The following is a 25,718-nucleotide window of genomic DNA, read 5'->3' as shown; positions in this document are numbered from 1 at the left end:
AAATACACACTTTTCATTCTTCTGAGGCTTGCCTTTTACTCTTTTTTTTTTTTTTCCTTTAAGTAATTAATGCACTATTTATCTTACAAGTTTCAGCTAAAAATTAGAGTATCAATATGAGGAAGAAAACTCTCCAGATAGCATTTATACAATATCACATCCAGACAAAGCAACACCAATACTGATAAGTGTAAATTCAAAATGCAGTTCAGATTCATGAGATTTCCAGACCAAATGAGGTTAAATGTGCTTGGAAGAAGTTCAGCTACAGATCTGCATTTTGGACACATGTCCTTTCATAACTTCCCAACTTTTGGACACTTGCTCATCATTTCTTTCTCAAATGATGTTTCCAGATCAACAAACTTATCCTTCCCTGGGATCAGTCATTTCCTTAGTCTTGCCTTTTAGAAAGCAGCGCTTTTACTGTCTGTTTTATGACACTAGTAACACTGTGCTCCAGCTCTGTATTAATCTTCTGAGAATGTTATTTATTTTACAGTATTGGCACAGCAGGAGACTTTCCTCTGCTTTTGACGAGGGCCTCTGGAGACAGCAGACACACCACCAGCACAGTGCCAAAATAATACTGCAGCACATTCAGCCTAAATTAGCATAAAATACTAAGATATCACCATTTCTTTTTCTTCTGATACTGCTCATATTGATATGTTATGAAGAGCAGACTGAGATCAAAGTTTTATTCTCCTGCAACCCCTAACCATACCCTCCTACCTGTCCTTGCTTTAGGCCTTCAGCAGAAGTCCTGCTACTCCCCATCTTGGCTTTGCTGCAGAGTGCTGTGAATCATCCTACATAAACTGCACAGATGCACAAAACTAAGAATTTACTTGATTTGTCACTTACATAATATTTTAGCACTGATCTCACAAGGAGTCTGTTAATTTTATATTGAACTAGTGAGAATACTACCCTCCTTATAATTTGTGTGAGAACCTTTCTAATTAAAAAATCTGCCAATTCAAGGTGAAAAAAGTCTTAGGTTAAATTTTGTACCTGAAAACGTAAACAGTGTCAATTTATCAGCACCAGGACTTTTTATGAGAAGATATTTTTCAAAATATATTGTTGGTGTTTCAAGACTAAGAGTAATAACTCAGTGGTGAAAGGGCCTTCTTAGTAAAACTAACAGAGTGGAAGTTTTTAACCATGGGTGGCATTTATCAAAGAGAAGCTTCTGCTTTCTAGAGCTTTAATAAGCAGAGCTGCACAAATGCTGGTCCCACGTAGGCTATTTTCTTGATAGGCACCTGCACTAATTTTTATGTCACATCCCTGTAGAAAGCAGTGTGAATGAACATATTCCATATTTTAGGGCACATTTCCATTATATCCCATTAGCTAAATTTATAGTGAACTTAGCTAATGGGATATAATGGAAATGTGCCCTAAACTTTAGTGCTGCCTCTAAAGTGATGAATTAGTGTTTTTCTTTTTCAGAGAATCTCCTTAATTCTACTCTCTAGTAGAGAGAATTAAAAAAAAAAAAAAAAAAAAAAAAAAATAAAACAATTCCTAAAATGTCAGTGGATAATTTCATGACTAAATCTGAAGTGACCTGAGCAACATCCACATCCACTCCAGAGCTCAGACACATATAATAATAATGCAAACACAGTTGCATATTTTATCATATTCTATCACCAATTTTCACACACACTTGGCAAAGTCTTATTGATGTTTTTGAATCCCTACGCACACAAGCCTGACACCGTCCTCAAAGACAAATCCCCACAACCATTTCATGAGCAGGGCTCAGTTTTCTTTAAAAATATCATTCTTTACTAGGGGCAAAGAAATTGTCATCCACCTTTTCTACAAGATTCTAATGGTTACATTACTTACATGTAAAACATATGGATTTATGTTTGGGTGGGAACATCACTCACCGCACTAAGGAGGATTAAGACACCTTTTAACCTTCCCAGTGAAGCTCTACAGACTTAGGAGTACCTTATTAAGAACAAGGCTAAGTGTAATTGAGCACATTACTGTATTTCAGTGCAGCCAAGTGGATTATGGTCTCAGCCACCAAGACAGTTTCTGCATTTTGCTTTGTGACTGACATAGTGCAGAGGGCTAAAGTGAAATCTGATGTCATCTTTTTTTACATTAATATATTTCAAATGTGTCTTCTAGTGGTATTGTCACAGCACAGCAGCCTACTCAGGTTGGTGGTATGCAGACAAATTCTGCTACCTCCAATTTTGAGCTTTAAAATTCTTAATTCCAGGTCTTACATCAGCCATTCATATTTAACAGGACTGATACTGAGGTTTTGATGGGTAAAAGTGGACTTTTGTGAAAACTAAAATGCTTTGATGGACTCAACACTGACATGGACTTTTCAGCCTCTTTTTCCCTTGTTCCCAAATGGAACAAACTAGACTACAGCAAATCCAGGAGAAAAAACAAACAAACAAAACAAAACACCCCCCCCCAACCAACCAAAAAACCCCCAAAAAACCCAAAACAAACAAACAAACAAACAAAACCAAAACCAAACCAAACAAACAAAACAAAAACCAACAAAATCAAACAAACAAACCCCACCAAAACCGTGCAAGCCCTCAAGTGCGGTAAAGACAAACCCAAGTTGTTTCTTCAGCAGCAGAGCTAAGGATGCCTTCCTCCCTTTCCCCTTGTGTATAATAAGGTGCAAAGTTCTGCCTGGAGCTTTTCCCAGTGCCATGGAGTCCACAGAATGGTTTGTATTCACCACAGCTGAACTTGGGTCACTTTTCTTCAAATATGGGAAATAATGAAATTTCTTCTGCCCAACAACTAGTGTCCATGAAATTTATAGAAATTCAGTATTTCATTAAAGTGTACAGGAATCTGCAAACTGGCCATTAACTAAAAATTTACTGAAGAAGAACAAACAAATGCACCTACACATCACAGGGTTTGCATGAGCTTTTATTCAGAGCATGGCCACGGAAATCTCTTTTCCTATACAAAACAAACTACAGAAAGGATATGAAATATGATCAGTGAAAAACTAGATGAATGGCAGTATTAATGACACTTTGAAATATATGAAAATTAGAATATAATCTAAAGCAACATGGTCACAGCAGCTAGGGTAAATACCAAGGTTTTGATGCTGATATACAGAGTGGGTACAAATTCTATTTCTCTTCTAGTCTCATTTCAGTCAGCTGAAATATTTCTTCTCATCAAATACCAGTTCACAGAAGTTTTGAGCTCTTTAGATGACAGATGTGGAGAAACAGCCCAAAACAAAAAGCAATACTCCACCATGTGGCATTGCATGAGAACAGGCAGAACCCTTCCTCAAGTCAGACTTTTTCAAGTCTTACATTGATTTGTAATATGAAATGTAAAATCATAGTGGAGCAGAGCAGTTTTTGTGGAATCATATTCTGACACATTTGAAAAAAAAAAAAAAAACCCAAACAAACAAAAACCCAAACCCAAAACCAACCAAACAAAGACATCTACCAAATTCAGTCAATTTAACCAGAATATGAATTTGGGGGGAAAAAACCCTTTTGGTTCGCTCCCTAACAATGCAATTCAGGCATCTAGAATGAAATGGTCCTGTATTTGAAATGACTATTTGCACATTTAAAGTATTTTGTCATACTCCAAAAAAAATAGAGAAACATTTTTATTGGACTGAAAATATTTGGTGGGAAGATGAGAAAGGCTTTTAAAGGAAAAAAAATGAATTTTCCATTCATTCTCAGGAAAAATGTTGAGATTTCAAAAACCTCCTTAAACGGAATCTTTTCCTTTGCACTCTTTTTGAAAAAAAATTGCCAGCTTTTTTTGTTTGTTTGTTTGTTTGTTTTAAATCCTTCTCTCCTAGTCTACTTTCCATATATTTATTGAATTTTTTAGACCATTTTCCAAAGTATGCTCCAGTGAAAAAAACAAAACAAGCCTAACCATAAGTAATTGCAGCAATAATTTTTCCCTGGGAAAAGACATTTGCTATACTCAATGAACAGGAAGATATAAAGTTATTTGCAACAGCTTGTCCTCACGTTCCTCGTCATAGTATGGCATAACCACAGATTTACAGGATAAATATAAACCAGTAATGAATAGGATGATGCTGGGTTCTATTTGAGGATCATTTATGACAATGGTTTTGCAAACCAGACACTGAAGTGAGATAGGAATAACCACAACACAGATGACTCCAAAACTAATCTGTGAGCATCTACATATTTTGGTAAGTACTTCAGAAATACTACATGGATAGAAAAATGGATGTGAAAATGCACTTAAATCTGTAACACATGCATATTTTTCTCTACTTCAGAAACCTTAGAACTGTCCATAATATCATTCCTTTCTCCCAGAAAAATAGGAGTTCAAGTTTAACTAATGTCCAGTCATAATGAAAAGATTAATTTTCAAATTATATCTATGAAACAGGAATTATCCTGTAATTTAGTAATAACTAATTTAGACATAAAACAGGTCACTTATGATCAATTCAGTTTAATGTCAAGAAAATCATATCAAAAGTAGTTATTAGCATATCCCATACATCATCAGTGCAGACATATTTTTAGTCACAATATCTGAAACTGTTTTTGAAAGGCAGAGGTCCTGAACTGCTTCTTTGGGGAGAATGTAGATACACCAGAAGTGAAGGCAAGCTCATCTTCACAAATCCACAAGCTAACACTGAGAGGCTCCATAAAGAAACTAGGAATATCTATACCATCTGTGCACTTTTTGTTTTGGGGTTTTTGGTTTAGTTGTTTTTTTTGTTTGTTTGTTTTGGGGGGGGGGGGTGAGGGGGGGGGATATAGGTTTTTTTTCAGCCAAGAGACAAATGGCTGTCCTTCTAGGAAAGCGCTTCATAAAAACTGGTCATCTTTAAACCCAAGTAGAGAAGACCAAATCTCTGAAGAAGAGATGAACCTTCAAACATATATCTAATAAAATGGCATTATCCTGAAAGAGGGTCAGATGTCACTGGTTTGTTATCTATAACAAAAAAAGGAGCTGATCGAAAATTGTTATAGTGCTCCAAAACAGCCTCATATTTTCTGATATTAATATTCATGTTTACTGATGCAGGATAGATTTGCCTTTAGTCCAGTTTTTAAAATTTGGCTTGACTGACCCATGCAGAATGTTTAAGTTATCCATGTGCTAACATGTTTATTATAAGGAAATAAAAGCACAGGCTATGACATATCAATGGGAGCTGTAGCCTACTCCTTGAAACCAAGATGCCTCTGGCTTCAGCCAGCTCCCTGAATGACTGGGAGCTATTCCACACTAATTTTGACAAAATGCTTTTCATGAAGTCTGGGACCATATTTGCACAGCCTGCAGTTCCACTGAGCGCTCTACTCCAAGTCTCTATCAGAAGCTGCGTGTGCTGGGCATGGATGTATCACAATTAGGTCATGCCCACTGACTATGGCTTTGCAGGTAGAACTGAAATATTTATTTCACCATACCTGCAACTCAAGTCAAAGCATTTGATAAAGATCTGCTTCTTCAGCGTCCAAACTTCACATACCTAATGTGAGCTTCTAAGCAACATAGTACCGACACACTGGCTCTTACCAGAGCCTCTTGAACGCACATTTCTCCTCACTCAGCTTGTGTAGCACAATGAAATCCTGCTCTTGAATGGGACACCATATTTCTAGTGTATTAAGAATATCCTTAGAGAAGTTTCCATACACCAAAGGCACCAGTGAATGAAAATATAATGGAAAGAGGAACATGGGTAATGATGAGCAAGAGAGCTTTGAAGGACAATAGTTATTTCTAGCTTTTTAACTGTATTCTTACTAAGTATCATACAGATTTAGATCATAAGTCACACCTTAACCTTCTAATCATATGAAATACACTAAAATAATCCATAAAAGAAGAAGGTATTGATAATGAATCTTGTAGCAAAATTCTTTCCTCTGTTTGTAAGGTTTCTTTGCTAAGTACTAAAAAACTGCTGCAGTTTCACTCACTTTCTCAACAGAAAGTTAATTTCATCTGTTTTTATAGATAGATTTCTCAAATAAGTTATATCCAAGTTCAACTGTCTCTGGTTGCAACAGAAACATTCTAGCACCAATGATACTCTATAGAAGTATCAGTTTGTGAGACGGGAGAAGGCCATCTTGTATTCAATCTTATGGAGCAGGGGTCCTTAAAATGGGAAAATTAAAGATTATTTCTTCTTTATCTAGGATAGCTGGCTTCAGGGGAACTTGAAATTATAGCCAGGCTGCAATTGCTTTTACTTGCTTAACATCAGGTCAGCTGAGTGACTTGGGACAATATTTACATCTGAATTTAACCCAACTTTAATTTAATTATGTGTAAAGTCACGAAGAGCAAAAAATTCTTGAGCTGTTTCTGTAAAAAAACTTATTTACTGACAGTATTGGAGAAGTGCAAAGCTTGATTTTCAGTCTTATTTTTGTTCACATGAATCCAGAAGACACCTTCTCCTTGTAAAGAAAGCCTACTGGATACTGAAGTTCCTCAGACTATTAGATGTACAGAACTTCTAAAAGCTAAATAGCAGAATAGAATCAAAATTTTGGTAAGAAAAATATAGGCCTTATTAGAATGAAATAATTTCAGTCCTTCCATAGCCAGCAGTAATAATCCTGAGAGCATCAGATCACGCAACCTCTTCACAGCAAAGGTCTGTACTGTCTGAGGGCTGTCTAAGGTTGGGATGCTTCCAAAGGCAAACTGTTTACTCAGAGGCAGATTTGATCACAGCTCATGTTTTTCTAAAAGGCAGCTAGCTTGCTTAAGCCCATTTAAAAAATCCTTTCCCTAGAGCTCATCCACTGGGTTGTTTGGGCTGAGTATTTAAAGCAGTAGCAAAGTGCCAGGTCAAAAGCAAAGAATTTGTTTCTAAGAGAAGCAAGGAAAAGACAAAGAGCAAAAGTTAACACTGCAGATTATTCCAAGCTTCAGAGAATACAAAACAATTGTTTTAGAGACAGCTAAAAATATCTTCTTGTAAGACTGCTTGCTCTTCTGCCAAAGGCATGTAATACACCAAGAAACATTTGCAGAATCAAAATATTTATACCACAGAGTAGCAGTTTCTACTTTAGAATCTTATAGCTTATTTAGTTGGAACTACATTTTTCATAAGACAGAAAAAAGAATATCAACCACAGCCATAAGTAAATATTGGCTTTGTTGTAAGCTTAATGTTAAAACAGAAAAGAAAAGGAAAAAAAAAAAAAAAAAAAATCCAGCTTTTTTTTTTTTTTTTTTTTTTCTCTAGATCACAATTACCTTGGTGCAACTATCAACAGTTATAAAATACAATCTTACTTTCTAACCTTCTCTTTGCTATGTGATGTGAGTTGTAGCAGAATGCACCCTGAAAAATATAACAGAAGGGCTGTACAAAAAAGATGAAGCCACCTGGACTCACAGGAAGCTTTATAAATGATTGTTCTATATACTCAAAAATCTTGTCTCGACTTAAAATTCAATATAACTCTTTATCTGTAGTCCAGGGGAACACAAAGTTAAAGGTCTATAGAGATCAAACTTCAGAGAAACTTTAGTGGAAAGTGTCAAGTTCAGCTCCTTTTTAAATTACAAGCATCAGAAAATCTTGCCTTTTTATGGGGAAAAAACAGACAAGTGATTTAAATCATGATTGGAGTGAAAATTCACTTTTGAAAATCCAAGTTTTCTTGCCATATTTAGCAAACGCCAAAACAGTATTTACAGCAACATCAACAGTGCAGCTGTGAGGCTGCCAATATTGCCTCCAACTGTGTAAAACATGTTTTTCTTCCTTCTTTATGTCTTTTCTTCACTTTTCCCCTTCCAAAGACAAAACTTAGCAAGAATTTAGCATGTTATGGTATTTGTATCACTGGAGAAACAATTCGTTCAGCGATCATCAATTGCCAGCTCCTGCATTTATTTTTAATTGTTCTTTTGTTGTAACCTAAGAAAGAAAACCAAAAAATTATACAAGTGGGTGCCAGCCAAACTTGTGTGCCAAAAATAAACCCGCCTCTAAGTAAGGCCCAAAAATGAGATTATTGTAGGCTTTTAAAAAAGACTGATCAGCAAAATAGCTTGCACAGTTTGCTAAACTACGGTAAGCAATTCCCTGTAAGAGAATGGTAAAGCAGCAGAAGTAGAAAAAGAGGAGTGCTGAAAGCATTTATATTGTTTATGTTACTTGATTTTTTAGTAGCAACTTCAGTTCTTCACCCAAAACGTCTTTTGTCTTCGCTTGCTGATGAAAAGGCAGAAGAGAGCAAGAAAAAGTTTTGGTGCTACAAACTGATTTTATCAGCTGGTGTGGCTTGACTCTGGAGATATGTTTCCCTTCCCTAAAAGGCAAAGTGAGGTACAATGAGTATTAAGGAGTAAGAGATGAAATCATGTGACTCAGTCCTTGATTCATCTGCAACATTAACTGTCTCCATACTTCTCTTCAGGCTGGCATCCTCAAGCACCTAATTTCTGACTGTAAACTATGTCCCAACCTTCAACTTGCCTGTGTACTTTAAGTACAGCAGCGTGGGACTTCGCGTCTTTCTCTGCAACTCTGAACACACCAGAACACTGCCCTCAGCTGACCTTGCAGCGTGGCGCAATACGTTACAAACATCATCTGACTTCTCAGGTTTTGTCACGGTACAGGAGAAATGGATAGAAGAGCCACTGTCTACAAAACTACCCATAAATCAAGCGTCAGCATCGTCACACGTAGAAACACAACAGGGACAATTCATGTTCATCTCAGGACTGTTCAGAAACTAGCTTCAACATGACATACACCGAAGACCAAACACAAGAGGGTATCCTGCAGTTTCTGCTGCTACTGCTGGCATTAGCTACTTAAATTCACTTTCTTGAAAGTCTTCAAAAAGTCTTAACTTGGTTCTTTATAGTGTCATAACTTTAAAATCCCTACCATATACTGCCAGCATCAAGCCTATAAGCTGGTAACTTTGTCTTGGTACATTTGGAGCTTCAAAGAAGCATAAAAGATATTAATATAGCACAAAGTGAGCCCTTAAACAAGTATTGTTACATTTCGAATTCAGAACATGTTCATTGTGAATGGATGTTATTAGAAGTTGTAAACACATCTATTGAAGTGAGCTAATAGCATCAGCTTAATCACTAGAGCAAAATGTTTCATCACCTAGGAACAGAGATGAACAGCAGGTATCCATATTCATGCTGTTTACTTACAAAGCCTTCAAAGAGCTGATTATGTTCCTCATGTAACAGGTAAAGCAATACCAAATCAATCACAGCCTCCTTACCTTGGTGAAAGGCTAGACCATGTCACAGCACAGGTCCCCCCAGAGCACCTCACAGCAGAAAGAAGCTGCAAGCAAAACCACTGATACTCAAAAAAATTTCTTTCTTTTAAGCCTCCTGGGAATTCACATGAATTTCTCAGAAATGCAAAGATTATCCTAATCTACTCTTGTAAAAACAAGACACCAATTGGCAAAGACAGATTTAGAGCAGCAAACATCATAATGACCAATTGGCTAATGCATGGAACTGGAAAGCAGACACAGATGTGATGCATGTGCTCCTGTAATTACATTCCACAGTTCTTTGGTGCCTTGTTTTCCAGTAAAAAGCCAGGCACTATCTATCTCACTTTTATTTCTACTTTAAAAGATCTTGCCTTTCAAACTGCTGGTGCACGTAAGCAAACAAACACCATCGGACCTAGCAGAGCAGACTGTGTAGTAAAGAAAAAGAGATACAAATTTTGAAAACAGGGTTTTATTGATACTATCAAAAAGTCTGAAATCTAATGCACGAAAGGCACTTCAGACTTCAGTCCCTTTTCTTTTTTTAGCTTTGGGTTTTTCTGACAGCTGAGACAATTCACTTGCTTCAACTTCATCACAATGCTTTCTTTTCTTTTTCTTTGACTTTTTATGGTCACTTTGGTAACCACTCGAGTCACTGGTAGGCAATACAAGTTCCTGTTCTCCTTGCTTGTCCTTTTTCTTTTTCTTCTTCTTCTTTTTATCATCACATAATCCATTCACAGCATCAACACTTTGCTCTTCTTCATTTTCCCTCCCAAGGCTACCCATCTCATTTAAGGGTTCTTCTGTGACATTATCTTCCCCACAGTCATTCAAGCCATTTTCCTGGTGGTCAAGCTTTTGAATTTCATCACCATTTGTACTTTCAGTGACTGCGTCAGATTTTTTGGGCCGCATGCTGTAAAGAAATATACGAAATAAACTGGATTAAAGACATGTTCACTACGTGACATTTCACATAGTGAAATGTCAAAAATTGCTAAAATGCGTATTTACACCACGCAGACAGAAGATAGACATTTGCTAAAAACAGCAACAAATGGAGAACATGAACTCTGTGTTACAGAGAATTGTAAAGTTTAATACTCTCATGGTAATTTCTGTTACCTTACTAGCTTCCTTCTTACCACATAATAAATACTCTCTTTCAAATCTCAGCCTAAATTTCTTCTCTAAAGTGCCATACAGACCATTTTGTATTTCCTCTTTTCTTGTGCGTCTTCATCCCCTAATTCATAATTACACATTGTGTTGTAAAGCTTTTTGGGGCTTTTTTTAAGTCATTTCCAAAAACACACAGCTAGTGGCCTATTCAGTCATATATGAGGTACACTGCTGATTTTACCAAGCAGCTACCCTACTCTAATTGAAACAAAGGTGATGCCAGAAAAGTTTAAAAAAAGAAGAAAAAACCTCCACAAAAAACCACCAAATCTCCCCATTCCCAGCACACACCTTGCAACCAAGAGCACTGGAGAAAATGTCTAATATGACAAACATGGAAAGAATGCAGCTAAAAAACATGGAGGTTTTTATGCCCCCAGAGGCACTGAAGACAAAATTGCTAACTTTCACTGTAAATTCACTGAAATGATCCAGATCACCTTCCAGATCAAAAAAAGAAGAAACAAACAAAAAATGCTATGAATTTGCCAGTAAGGAGTCATATGATACATTTAATCAAACCCAAAACCATGTTGAAAGAAAAACATTGCTCAGTAAATGACTGTTTCAAAAGGAAAACATGAATGAACTCTCCTGAAGATTTCTTGCAAGATGCCCTATAAATTTAGAGGCCTAAGGAGGAAGTTGACAAATTTTCTCGTCTTTGAAATTCTCATGTTTCAGCAAGTATTTAAGTCATGTATTTGTCATTATACAATACATATGCACATGTTTGTGTGTAAACTGTCAATGTAACCACTGTGTTCAGGTCCCCTGGACTGTTTGCACTTGAAAGGCCTATGCAAAAAGTACCCATAGGCACCTGAATGTGCTATTTTGAGCACATATTATATATGCAATCAACAATTCATAGGTTCAACAAAGATTTTTAAAGCTCAAGAAACACCTAGTTTTACTTTTTTCCCCAGAGAAAACTTCCATGGGAGTCCTGAACAGTGGAAAGTTTAGTTTAAGACAACATATATATACACACACACACACACATATATACACACACACATATATAGTTATATAAAGCTATATAGGGATTTGTTGAAAATAAGAAAGCTGCAAAATTAAGATATAATTAAATTCACTTAGTTTGTAAAAAATATTTTAAATCAGTTAAAAATATTTTCTCTTAAGACACCGTACCTGCTTTTAGTGAGTCCTCCTCGAATGAAGAACACCCCAGCTGTATCAGAATCCAAGTGCAACACTTGAAATTTCAGCTCGTCCCCTATTTTTAACCCCAGTTCTTGCCACTGTACAATGGACATTTGTTCAGGCTTAGGGATAGATGCATTGAAGCATCCATGTATCAGGCAGCCAATATGAGTAGGGGCCACTTTATTAATTACACCCTAAAAAAGAAAAAGAATGTCATGCAAGTCTAGAACAAAAATCAGCCCTTTCAATGCACAACCTTTAAATATTTAGTTTCCTATATGGAAAGTTTTCAGTAAGAGTTTATGTACAAGTTATGAAGTCAGTTTATCTAGCAGTAAGTTAACACTCCTTCACTAAAATCAAAGCTATTCCTGTAAACTCTTCATACAACTCCTCTGAAAATAGAACTGAACTGCAAGAGAAGTCATCAAAATATGGGATTTAGCTACAGTGAATACTTGAACAGAGTAGGTAACTCTTTCCTTACACTACAGTGATCAACTTTGCTCTGAAGCCATTTTAAGTCTGGTTTATTTATTTGCCTAAAATGCTCTTCAAGCTGGCACAGCAGTGCTAAGCTGAAGATAAGGAAGACACATAAAAACCTTTGAAATACTCCATTCAGTGGGTTTCACACATCTGCATATGAAACCATATCTACCCATAGAATTAATGACGGACACTGAAAATTTTTCTATTCTCTCCCTAGGAAGACAGCACATTCATCCTCAAACACAATTATAAAGAGACCAGCTGTGCTGCAAAAGGTATGGCACAATGACTGTGAGCCAGCTCTCAACACACTTTACCCACAAGGGCTGAGCAAGGGTTTTGACAAGCTTAAAGCTGTTCTTTGAGCCATACGCCTCCTTTACAGAAAGGCAGGCTGCAAGTCGATGTACTGCTCTTGTGCTTGAAGGAACACTCGAGAGCATCCTAAACATTCCTGTCACTACTACAAATGCACCTGTTTAAAAACCATCTGCTCTTCAAAAAGGAGCACCGGTATGATCTACGCAGTTACGATACACTATTAAACGCAATCCTTATGATACAACAGTTTAGTAATATACAATTACACGTAAACTCAAAAAACCTAGGGATGGACAAAACACACAACTTACAGTAAAAAGTACTAGTACAAACTACAAATACGTTGCTATGAGCTACCCTGAAGTGAATAAGCTAGCATAAACTAAGATATGACTCCAGTCAAGCCCCAGACCACTCGATGTTGGAGAAAAGCCAAGCTCTGACCACTTAATAAAGAAAGCCCATCCCGCGAGACGCCAAAACGTTCGCATACCACCAGCTTCTTCCCTTTCTTGGGGCTGAAAATGATGAAGTCCGCCTCGATGTTCAGGTGGATGAACCCCTGGTCGTCGTAGATGTCGCCGAGTTCCCCCACCACTTTGATGTTGTCGTAAGCCACCGGCACTCCCTGCAGGCTGGAAGGACAAGGAGGAGGGGGGCACGGTTAGCTGCCAGGCGGCTCCGCGCCGGCCCCCCCGTCCCGCCCCCGCCGGCCGCACCTCTCGGAGTAGCGCAGGAGCTCCGCGTCCAGCTGCGCGCGGATGCCGGAGCGCTTGCGGCCCAGGAAGCGCGGGGGCAGCGCCACGTGCCGCCGGTGCGGCGCCGCCACCAGGCACGAGTGGCGCCGCGCCAGCAGCGCGCGGGCCGCGGAGAACGACGGGGCGGCGGCGGCGGGCGGCAGCGCCGGGGCGGGCGGCGGCTCCCGCGGCACGGCCATGAGGGCTGCGGCCCGCCGGCGCGGAGTGATGGCGTCAGGCGCCTTCCTCCGCGGGGCGGGCCCGGCCGCGGCCGTGACGGAGTTCCGTGGGGCGGGAGCGAGGCGGGCTGCGTCGGCGTTCGCGGGCCGCGCGGAATGGCGTCATTGTTTTAACTCTTTCCAGCCGGTTTTACATCTCGGAATCACAGAATATTCTGAGTTGGGAGGGACCCGGCAGGATCGTCGTGTCGGAGACCTAAGTGAAGGGCCCACAGGGGCGGCGAACCCGCGGCGTGCTGGGAGCAGCGCCCCTTGGCCCCGGGAGCACAAACCGAGTGCGGTTCCTCTGGGCGGGGGAGGTGTTGCCGTGGCCTTGTAAATTTGAACGGGACATTGGGTGATTCAGGCAAAAGGCGCAATGACAAATTACCTTAGTGGCGTTCTTCCTTTTAACAATACAGTTATTCTTTTAAGAATACAGGATTTGTCTTCTGTTACTCGACCCCAGATGCAGTTTGTGCATATGGTGAAAAATGCTTAAATGCATTTAATAACCACAGACTGAGAACCAAAACAAGTCCTCAAAGGGGTTACTGGTGCACTCTACATTGCAATTACTTGCAATGTGAGCTGCAGTGCTACAAATAGAAACCTTATCCAGTTGTAAATGATGGAATTTGTGGCTGGCTAGTGAAGACTTTGTCCAGAAAAGTCATTCAAACTTCATATCCACACAGTGCAGCACAATATGATTTTACTTTAAACCGATTCCACTGAACTTGCGCAAAACGTTGAAAATACGTTCTTTCATTGATTTAAATCTAATTTATATCAGCTTGTTGTAGTTAATGTACACTTTGAAACTGATTGAATCCACCTGAGGAGTTACAAAAAAACCAAAAACCAAAACCAGAAAACAACAAAACAAACAAAAAAATTTGATGTACCGGCTTAATTAAAGATGTTAAAATTTCTTTTATACTCTGGGCTCAGACACACAGTTGTTTGGTGAAAACAAGCCTTATGTCAAATACTAGAAATCTTGGAACTCCCTACAAAACATTTTGGTGAAGCTGCTCAAATCCTACATCACTAGAAAGTTTTCTTTGACTGAACATACTGTGAAGACAGGGCCTTGTTAGCTTTCACAAGTAACACAAATAGTATAATTTGCAGTACTTTACTGCAAGTAAAGCTGGATTAGTGTGAAAGAACTGACATAAAAATGGCTTTCAGATGTCGTACCAAACTCCAAAATTGAAAGAGAAAATGTCTTGAACTACTGTAATCTGTATTCCTATGTGGCTTTAGTCCTCCAAGGTATTTAATGTCTGTTGAAATTAATTTTATGTTACATGGTCTCAGCTTTCTGGAAAAAAAAGTATTTTTTATTTCAACTATTTGGATCATATTTAAACCCTGCAATGTGCTTTCAATCTTGGTTAAAGACCTTAAACTATAACTGCATGCACTTCTATTCCTAAAAGAAATATATGTTTTATAACTCATTATTTATGAGTGGATTTAGTTTGCACTGAGAACATATAATACACTAAGCACTTTACTCAGTTTTATCCAGGATAATTAAAACCTACCTTTGCTCTTAAAATAAAAACTAAGAATAAGATGGAAAGGCAGCATGAACAAAAATGTGGACCTCTGTCTTTCACCCTGTACTCGGGTTTGCCAAGATGGTCTCAAAAGGGCTCTGCTATCCAAGGTTATCCCTATGGACTTCTGTCACCAGGAAATTCCCTGTAGAGATCAAGTCTGTACTTTTTAATTGAATCTCCATTTATCCATGCTACTGTGCCTGCTTTTCATTGCACAGTGCTCTTGGAACTTCCAGATTTCCTTTCAGGCTAAAGTAATCAGGACAATGAACTTTAAATCCTAATGGTCATTGAGTCTGTGTGGTAGGCCAGAGAGAATTCAAAATAGTTTGAACTCCTTTAACTGTAAATACCTGGCCTCAGCACCACCTGTTTTTCTCTGCAAGTCCACACTTGTCAGGTCACACTGCTTGCTGATGCAGCATGGTCTATGTGCTAAAAAGCAGTGTTGTCTTGCAATCTTGTAGAGACTTGGAACCTACTACCTCTCTGTAAAAGATACTCTGATGAAAGAAGGAATCTCAATCCAAATGCCACCTCCTCCAGCCACAGATCAGTTTTTAAAATCATCTAGACCATAAGACTTAAATTCTGGTATCCCCATATTAATTTCTTAGCTTCTTTTTCTTCCCTAGTTGTATATCTTTTCACTTTTTGATGTTAGCTTTCAGCTTAAAGAGTCTGTCTCAGCTGACCTTTCAGCAGCGCTCCAGTGAGCCTGTGTCCAAAAAGGCAGCTAAAATCAATGTCTAAAACGGCACAGCTGTTGATATGTTTGCCAAGTCCCACAGTGGTTGATAAGACTGTGCTGAGCCTGTTTTTCTCTAGAGGTCGGGTTGCAGGTAACAATGGAGACCAAACCCAAAAGTTGCATTTGCCATCACTGCTGTTATTTTTCTTCCTGGTTTATCTGGGCTTGTCTTGTTTTCTATGTGAAAGGAAGGCCAAATTCCAAAAATGAGATTCCTTTATAACCACAACTTCATCACCTCTTAGCTGGTCTTTTCTACCCATACAGTCACTGCCATTTTGTATCCAGGTTTCTGAATTGATGATGTATCAGCCTTAAAATCCTGAATTAGCTGTGACAAAATACAGTGCATCTCATGCAGAGTGGAAGACTGCTGGTGGCAGTGTGCTGGAGTAGGAAATACACTCCCTCTTAGGACTGTGTGTCCAAAGGAATTAATGCATTTTTAAATTTATTCCATCACAGGCTGCTTATCCCAAAGTTTGCACTCTATAAAAAGGATAAATGGATAAATGAAGAAATGCCTCAGTTGCATGGATTGGATACAGTACAAAGCTTGTGCTCTTGATTTCCCCTCCCCCCCCCCCCCCCCCCCAAATATTTTAGCTGGCTTCTCCTTTTTCATTTTTAACCCTACAGAATTTCTAATGAAAAGTTCTTGCCGTCATACATAGAAGGAAGAATCAGTACTCAAACTCTCAGTTTTGTTTTCGAAGTTCTGTGGTAATAGGTTTGCTTCAATATATTTGACCCTCCTATCAAATAGTGACTAATCCTGTCATGTTTGGCCATTGAGAACTAAGGGTCTTAATGCCCCTGAGGATTGTCAGCTTGTGGTCCTATATTTGGAATTCTGTTAGGCTGGTTTTGTGGAAGTTACTTTTGAGAGGGTGACCAATTACATATAAAATCTATCAGTGCAAAGGGTTAGCTAAAGTTAACAACAGTTACAGTAGTAAAGGCTCATTTGACTGCAGATGTGAGGGAATTAAATTATTACTATCAGGCAAACATTAATTTGAGCAAATACAGGATAATAAGAGGAAACAGTCAATGGCCAAAGAAGGTAGATACTCCTGACGGTGTATCAGGACTCTCTATTTGTACTTAAGTAAAATGTACCAAATGCTGAAAGTCCACCAGATGGCACACGAAAGCCTTGGTACGGAAAAGTGCCATCGTCCAAGAGAACAGTAGGAACTGCATGCCTGACTGAAAATTTAATCGGTGTTACACTATGCAGACTCTGCTTTGTTTTGTCAGCAATTAGTAGGTCAATCCCTAATAGCTAGGAAATTACTTAGAAAAACATTAAGGGAAAGAAATGCGATAAGACGGCGATTATGTTAATTTGTTTTAGCTAATAATTTGTCTAGATTTGTAGTGATAACGCATGATGTAAGGACAGGGAGCAGTTGGAGTGAGTCCAGAGAACGGTCACGAAGATGCTCAGAGGGCTGGAGCACCTCTCTGTGAAGACAGACTGAGAGAGTCGGGGTTGTTCAGGCTATAGAAGAGAAGAGTCCAGGGAGACCTTACAGCCCCTTCCAGTACCTAAAGGGGACCTACAAGAGAGCTGAAGAGGGACTTTTTACAAGGGCATGGAGTGGTGGGGATTCAAACAAAAAAAGGGTGAGCCTAGGTTAGATATGAGGAAGAAGTTCTTCTTTGTTAGGGTGATGAGACACTGAAACATGGTGCTCACAAAAGTTGTGAATGTCCCTTCCCTGGAAGTGTTCAAGGCCAGATTGGATGGGACTTTGAGCCAATGTAAGGAATCCCTCCCCACAGCAGGTGGAGTTCGAACTAGACAGTGTTTCAGGTCTCTTCCATCCAAACAATTCTATGATTCTATTCTTGAGCTGGACATCTTTGAACAGTTGGGGGTTGGCTAGATTTGCCTTTGGCCCTTGATTCTCTAAGTAGGTTATTGCCTGCTGGAAAACAGCTGGTATGGCTGGTGATCTCTCTTGTGGAGATAAAATATCTTGTCTATAAATATATTACTGAAAGACCTGTGTTCAAGTAGCACCCTGGCCTTATATCTGTAGAAATAAGGGCCCTGATGTAGGATGCCTGGTGCTGACTGTGGTGCCCCTCTACTGGTGCTTGAAGGCATATTCTGTAGAGGGCATATGCTATTGAAGGCATAGTTTCCATAGCAGAGACATCGTGACCTGTGGAAGTCTGGCTGTTGGTCTAATGCTGAAACTCTCCTGTGTGTTTCCAGCCAGAGAGTGAAGTGTGTTCAGATAGTGAATTAAATAATATGATAATGTGACTTGTCTCATAGAAACAGGAGGCGAAACAAGAGGCGATGTTGCCACAGAAACAAGGGAGGAAAGCAGCCTGTGCCACTATAAAAAGCGTAAGGCTTTTCTACAGCGCTGTGAATGCTTCTGATGAATGATGCGAAGATGAGATGCACAGGTTGTAAATGGGGCAAATGCGGTGTCTCTTGACAATCTGTCTGTGCTATTTTGCAGTTTATACTTTGAGAAACTTCTAGCAACCTTTTACTCTGGTGTTTTTAAAATAGTCAGGAAAGATGGGAATTAAGGATCCAGAGGGGATTGCCTCCAGAAAAGTCAGCTGCTATTCATTTTAAGAGTAGAAAATTTATTTTTGTCATCCTGTTTTATGACTCCTATACTTCTTCCAGATACTGCAAAAGACAAAAAAATCTTCTCGTTCTATTAGTAGTAGCCTGCTCTGTCTTTTCAGTGCTCCTCATATCCTGGGCCCTGTTACAAAAATAATTGCAAAGACATTTATAAATGAAATTAAGAACATTGAGGCATTTATACTTTAATACTTTCTTGCACGGTGAGATATACACACACACACACACACACACACACTTATTTATTTATTTATTTATTTATTTATTTATTTATTTTTAACAGAAAGCTGTTAATTTTTCTGGCCTGGAAAACAGGTCCCAGGTCTGAGGAGTTTTCCATTCAAGAGAGGTCCAAAGTAACCATCTGTTTGAGAGAGTATATCAAGCTGATTATATCTCCTGGGCTGCTTTCAAGCCCCTGTGCTGTGGTCTGATTTTTAAAATCAGAGTTTCAGGAGGGTTGATACTTGCGAAGTATTAAAAACAAAGATAAAGAATTCAGTTATGTGGATAGATTTTTTTTTTTCATTTTATCTACAGACTTTAGCAGGTAGATTGTTATCAACTGTGTTCATGGTAACACATTAATCTTGGAGGTTTTTGTCTGTATTTTCTTCTGCAGTTAAACGTGCTTTTGAATTGATAGACTGGAAAAGTTGAAGTCTTTGCACCAAATGAAATGGAAACGAGAGATAATTATTTTCAAAGTTAAAAAATGTGATTAATTTTAGTCTCCTAAGTGTATGGTTTATTTTGGAACAAATATGGACTTGCTTGGATAATATCAAAACAATTGTTCTTGTTGTACTTCCATCCTACGAGAATAAAAAAAAAATCTCAAATCTGATGAGGATTCTGTTTTCACATTGCAAGCCAAAGAGGCTAAGTAATCGTAATAGCATTTTCCTGTTTATCCTGTATATTTTCAAGAACCACTGAGATTTGTTTTTCAGAAATACCATTTGATAACTCAAAGGTAAGCTTTTAATTGTTTTAATCAGTGTTTTGTACATGAAGATATGTTTAAATTATTAAGAAATTCTTCCTATATCTCTGCTTAAAGATGAGCATAAAAAAAAGTCTTAAGTGTAAAACAATTCTAGATTTATTCTTTTTCTCCTGCCGTTGTTAGGTAGTGTATACTACTTCAGAAAATCTGTAATATAATTGATTTTCTTAGAGGAGCTGAGCCTCTGATTATCAATAGCAGCACTATTTACCTTCAGGAAGATAAAGGGCAGTAGTCATTCTTTTGAGTGGATACTGAAGAGCTTGACTGTCAACTTTTGCATTTGAGCACAGAAGCTCTAGGTGCTCAAGCAAATGCATCTGCAGTAGATTAGGTAATCTCCAGTGTGCTGTGCCCTATCTTGAAAACTGTTAGAGTGTCACTCACCTCTGAATGAATCAGTGCTAGGTATCACTTGATGCCTGAATGGTCACTGAATGTCAAGAATAAAGATAAGGTATCATAATTTTTAGGCAATTATCAAGTTGTCCTGATTTAAAGAGAAAATTTCTCTTCCTGCTGAGTTCATGGTTTAGTTTAGTACTTCTCATTTACCATCACATCCACCCTCCTCCATGTAAAAATCCCAAGATTTCAGAAGTCATGGTAATAGTAAAAAAACTGAAGTGAACCTATCAACCAAAACACACTACCACCTCCCTCCTCCCCCCAAAAAACCTCCTACCCCCAACCTAAAACCAACCAATAACAAAACAAAATGCCAAAACAACCAATCACCCAACAACCAAAGCAAAACAAAACATGAGTGTCATGGACTCTTCTGTGAGAAACAATTTTAATGTTCCCTACACTGGTGAAAGTAGGAAAAAAAAATAAATGATGTGTGGACAAAATCCTGCTCTCATATCAGACTCTCTTTTCACTTACACAGACCACTTAAGAGCAGGAGAATTTTCTGTTTAGGCAGTGATGGAGGAAGGATGCCCCAACCCCCAAACCTGAGAGAAACTGCAACAAACTGACAGCAAAATTCAAGCTGGCTGTCCTAGTCAGCAATTCCCAGAGCAGTGCTTCTTTCCATGCTCCTCTGTGCAGTAAATCATTCTTGCTTCCTTCTGACGGAAGAGGGCCTCCCAGTGTAGCCTTAAGTGAGACAGTGGATGCTGCTGAGAAATCGGAATGGGAGCTTGGATGCTTTCAGGTTGAGCAAAGTAGGCTCTTGCTGTCCAGGTGTGTTCAGGTGGTAGGACCCTGAAGTCCTCTTGAGGCGGTCTGAGTTTTTAAGTGCCCAGTTCTTTAATAGGTTACTGATTTATGGTAAAAAATCTGAGCTCTGGATTAGGAGGAATGTTTCCTCTTGAGAGCCAAAGCTCACCCCTTTCTCCACAACTAGCCAAATGCCTAAACACCTTTGGATTCCACTCTGAGAGCAAGACACATAAGATATCAGGCTTGCAAGGCCTTGTTTGCAGCTGCCCAAAACTGGTAAGTATCAGAATCTAATGCCTTTTAATGATGGACTCACCAGTAGGATTTAACATTACACAATCCTAAGTTGTGCTTACTCTCACTTTGAGTCCACATTCACCATCTCCACTGGAGGATTTCTAAGAAAATGCAGACCTGTTGTCAGACTGGAGTTCACTAGCACAGTCAGGCTCCAGTGGAACTCCAGAGAAGTGATGTGAGGACCTTGTGTGCCATGGAGGGCTTCCAGCTTCTCCTTGGCTGGATGAGCCAGGTGTGGTGCCCTCCAGGGCAGCACGGTGGTGGCAGCTGGGCTGGCCAGCCGGAGACAGCTATGAACCACAAAGACCACAGCGTCCAGCACACTTAAACCCTTGCTGAGGCCTGTTCCTAATCTTTTGCAGATCAGCTATCCAAAAAGTTAAGTAATCTGTCTAAACCAGTACTGAGCTCTTTTCTCGGTAAGTAGTGTCACTTCTGCAGTGACCTCCAGTGCAATCAGTGGGGCAGCTGATGTGGCACTTGAGATTGTCCTTTTGAAAAATACATTGGGTTTGTTTTTAATTTATTTTGTTTTCATTTTTATTCTGTTTTCATTCCATGTCTCGGAACAGAAGGCAAGATGCCCACATTAGTGTTGCAAATCTTTGGACCATCTCTGCAGATACTTGCAGTCAGGAGAAACTGAACAGTTCTCTCTGGCAGCCCCCTCACTGCAGGGCTGTGTGCATCCCAGCAAAAAGGAAAACTTGGGGTGTCTTTGTCTTCTTCACTTTTTGCTAATTTTCAACCAGCAAAATAATGAAAAAAGGTTCTACTCCTATTTTCCACCACAACTGCATTCCAATGAACCTATGGGTTCTCCTTACATATAGTATAATTTTCCTGGCAAGTCACTGGTATTTCGTAGGTTTTATTTATTTATTTACCTTCACTGGATATTTTAATTATGCCTGTGCAAACTCGATATGTTGGATGAGATGTCTCATGCAGGTTTATAGACTGAGAATGATTCAACTTTTTGGTTGTCACACACTTTCGGTAGGAGACAATACATATGTTTATATGGAAAAGGATTTACTGTTTTTAGATTTATAAAGAGAACCCAAGTCTGCCAAGTTATGAAATTTTATTTGCAAATATATGTTTTACTTAAGTGTTCTTAAGACATCAGTATAAACATTGGAAATGTAAATGCCAAAAATAATGAGTGCCATCAAAGGAGATTTTAAATTAAATTCTTAGTTCCCAAAAAAATGTGTTGTTTTGACAGAATGTCCTCTTTTTGCCAGTAAGCTGGGGGACATCTGTAATGTTTCCATTCCTTGCTAGAACCAATATATATTGTGGAAGTCCCCAGAATGTACATTTACTTGAAATCAAAAGTAAATACTTCCAAGCAAACCTTCAGTGTTCAAACATGAACCTTTTTGGGGGGTTAAGAGCAGTGTATTTGAGGAAACCATTAAAAGGAGTCATCTTAAAGGCTTGCAGGTATTGCAGACTATAAATGTAGGTGTAGTGAGGGGGAAGGATGGTGCAGCTGTGATTGCACTGACTGATGGAAATGGGCATTTTTCACTATTGGGTGATAATGGAAAGGTAGGGAGAAAGCAGTAAAAATCCCTTTGTTTGTCCCTTTCCTTTTTTATCCTTCAGTAGATCTGTACTTATAATATTCATTTATTCTGATTGATCACTTCTGTGCCTGCACATCCGCTTACTATTTTTTGCAGCGTTTAGGGCAATGCAGGTTAAGGCCCTGATTCTCACACTGACACCACTACAAAAATAGGTACTAATCATTGGACTTGTCTGAGTGTTCGTCTGCCATTACAAAAGAATCCTTGTTTGAAACAGTTGCCCAAGTTTAAACTTAAATCTTAGTCCGATTACTCTCAGTGGAAACAATTTCTTAGCATATCTTTAAACATAGTCCTCGAAAGAGACATTAATTTATCATTTGAGAAGCTGAACCCCAAGGTACATGAACATACTACCTTTTGTTCATAAAGCATGAGCATTTACTTTCAAATATTCTTCAATATTTTTTTCTGTTTGTGGGATTTTCAAACCAAATATTGAATATAATACTGTAAGACATTGGGAAGTCACAAGTGTATGACATAAAAGAATAAATTGAACACACAAAATTTGTTACAATGAAAGTGAAGAACTTAAAGATATGTTGAGCAAAACTACATTAGTGGGATTTGTTTTCGTTTTGGTTTTGGATTTGTTTTGGTTTTTTATTTTGGGTGGTGTGTGGTGGGTTGGTTGGTTTTTTTTTGGGTTTTGTTTGTTTGTTTGTTTGTTTGTTTTGTTTTGTTTTGTTGTTTCCCTGCTGTTAAAGGTATAATGTATCAGTACATCTTAAACCCTAAAGCCCTTTTTCTTAGAGGGTTTTTTTTTTCAAATTTTCCAGTCTTGCAACAGAGATGCAACTGGCTCCTTTGTGCCTACACAATCTCATCATTGCAGCCATAGAATTACCACAGAGTTAAGACTGTTGCAACATTTTCATGAAAGACAAATTGTGACAAATTAATATTTATATATCCTTGAAGCTGTTTTGTTGGATGCTCATTCTGGCTCCGTTACTTGCCAAGAGACTGTTGTGACTCAAGTACATAGCATAGACTCTGAAAAAGCTAACGTGTGTCCTAAGAGGGGGAAGAAAGGTCATTCCCTCTTGAGCAAACCATTTAGCATAAGGGAAACATCTTTCCTTTGACAGATGGGAATGCAGTCCCTGCATAGTCTTTCAGCTTTGTTTGACAGCTGGCTTTGAGATCTGGTGAGAGCAGAGGTCTGTCTGTGCCGAGCTAGGCGTGGGTTTGAAGCAGTGTAGGTGTGCCTGTGCCACGCAGTGCATTTTCCTGTGCATGACCTGCAACATGCAGGAGCAGTGCATTTGTCTGTGTGTGTGTGTGTGTGTGTGTGCGCTTCTGTGCTCATGTTTGTCAGCCCCAGCTCCCAGCCCAGCCAAGGAGCTCGGGTCAGGGGTGCCTCAGTAATTCAGCTTCACCATGACTCGCTCTGCATCTGGATTCTGCAGAATTCCTTATGGCACACTGTAAACATTTTGAGATCCTAGGTATATATACTTTAGTGTTAAACTTGCTTGCAACAAGTTCACACAAGAGATCTGTCTGTCCATTGATAGAAATCAGGGAAGGAGACAGATTCTAAAATATAAAATAATTCCTTGTTTTCTTCTTACTCCTATGGGTAAAATAAGCTGTTTGTCTGACAAAAAACTGGGGAGAGAAAGCTAAGGCAGTATGAAATTTTATTCAATTTTAATATCTTTGTAGGATCAAGGTTTTTTTTGTTGATTTCTCTGGCAGAAGTAGGTGTGTCTATGCTGTGTCTTCAGTGTTTGCCTGCTTTGATGAGAGGTGGCAAGAGAGATCCTGGTGCAGCGCTCCAGACTTTTTGCTCCAAATCAAAGCTGCTTCTCTCTGTAGCAGAACAACACTTTCATAGCCAAGCAAGTCTTTCAGGCACACATCTTCTGCCTGAAATTCCAGCTACTGATTAATCTCATCCAGTTCCCTTTTAATACTTCAGAGCACCAAGCTGCATTCTCATAATTTCATAATTAGTAGTAAAAAGGCCTTTCTGAGCAAACTCCCCAAGGTCATTTAGATCTCCTCAGGCTGATGATACTGAAGTAGGATGGATTTAGCATTTTACTCCAATCAAATTGTGTTTTACCAAAAATATTCTGCTATTTTTTTCCTCTTTTCTGCCCCCTGGCACTCTGAGTCTGTCTGGTTAGCCCTTGTACAAGTTCTAAAAATATTCCTCAATATTTTCCTCATTGGTCTCCAGATGCATGTACAACAGCTTTGGTTGTATATGTTGGTTGTTCATGTTGGAGGTTTATACTGAAGCTAAAGATATCACTTTGATACAGAAAAGGAAAGCTAGATAGAACCATTTTATGCAGGAAGATTATGCAGTAATATCTGCAGTGATATGGTAGTCTAATACCAGCCTGCTTTTAGATATTTCTAAGCATTTAATTATAAAAGGCTCCTTTTAACTCCTTAATCTGCCTGAAACTGGGATCTGAAAATATTAAAAATGACTTAAAACATGAGACTCTCTTTTCATTGTATCTTTAAAATCACACTGTCAGGGAAAGTTTTGATAAAAGCATGACTATTTGTGATTATGGCTTAATGTATATCAATTTCCTGTTGAATGTGCCCTGCTTCACTGTTCTTCATACCTCTCCAGACCATCTGAAGGGAAATTCACATGTCCTAATACAACAAATATATATTGAAGATTGTGCAAGACAGAGATTTAAAGCATAATATATGCACAGTTTGCAATAAGCACTGCTGATTGTTGTAAATTCAAAATACGTGTGTTTCTCATCAGCTGAGGTTCAATGAAATGCAAAGTATAGCATAAAATATAGCCTAAGATATTATAACATACATTGAGGACCTACCAGCTAAGTCCTCTGCACAAAGTTCAATAAGTAAGTTCCTTCAGGAAGAGTGTTGGTTGACCTAGTGAATAACAGGTGAAGGTTCTCAAAGAGAGAGCCTAAGCCAGCATCTGATTTTACAGCAGCATGAATCAGACGACTGTTTCAACAGCAATACATGTTTCATCCTATTTAGATTGAAAAGGACTTGGGTGCACAGCCTTCAAGTGATTGGTGTAGTTACACTGGCTGATCACATTCTGAAAACTAAAAGTTTTGTTTTTCATGCAGTTGGATAAGTGGAATAAATGTCCTTTTATCTGTACCAGTATCGAAAACATACAGAGGATGTTTACATTACAGTTGAATTCTGTATGCAATTATTGTACAAAAACATTAAACAAAGTGAAACTTTACCCAGAATTCCCCTACTACACAGATATACTGTGGTCATTTAC

General features: G+C 38.7%; 1 protein-coding gene across 1 annotated transcript; it reads right to left on the bottom strand.

Annotated features, from left to right (window-relative positions):
* Positions 1 to 9,758: 9,758 nt before the first annotated feature.
* POLR1F (RNA polymerase I subunit F) lies at positions 9,759 to 13,410 on the bottom strand. Its single transcript, XM_040061236.1, has 4 exons — positions 13,193 to 13,410; positions 12,967 to 13,108; positions 11,646 to 11,854; positions 9,759 to 10,224 (listed from the first exon to the last, which is right to left on the bottom strand). Exons 1-4 carry the CDS (start codon positions 13,408 to 13,410, stop codon positions 9,822 to 9,824), a joined length of 972 nt encoding a protein of 323 aa, XP_039917170.1. The 3' UTR covers positions 9,759 to 9,821.
* Positions 13,411 to 25,718: the final 12,308 nt, after the last annotated feature.

This window comes from Hirundo rustica, chromosome 1 (assembly GCF_015227805.2).
Source record: "Hirundo rustica isolate bHirRus1 chromosome 1, bHirRus1.pri.v3, whole genome shotgun sequence".
Classification (NCBI taxonomy): Eukaryota; Metazoa; Chordata; class Aves; order Passeriformes; family Hirundinidae; genus Hirundo; species Hirundo rustica.
Note: the sequence above shows the minus strand (reverse complement) of the source record. Positions and strands in the feature narration are given on the sequence as shown.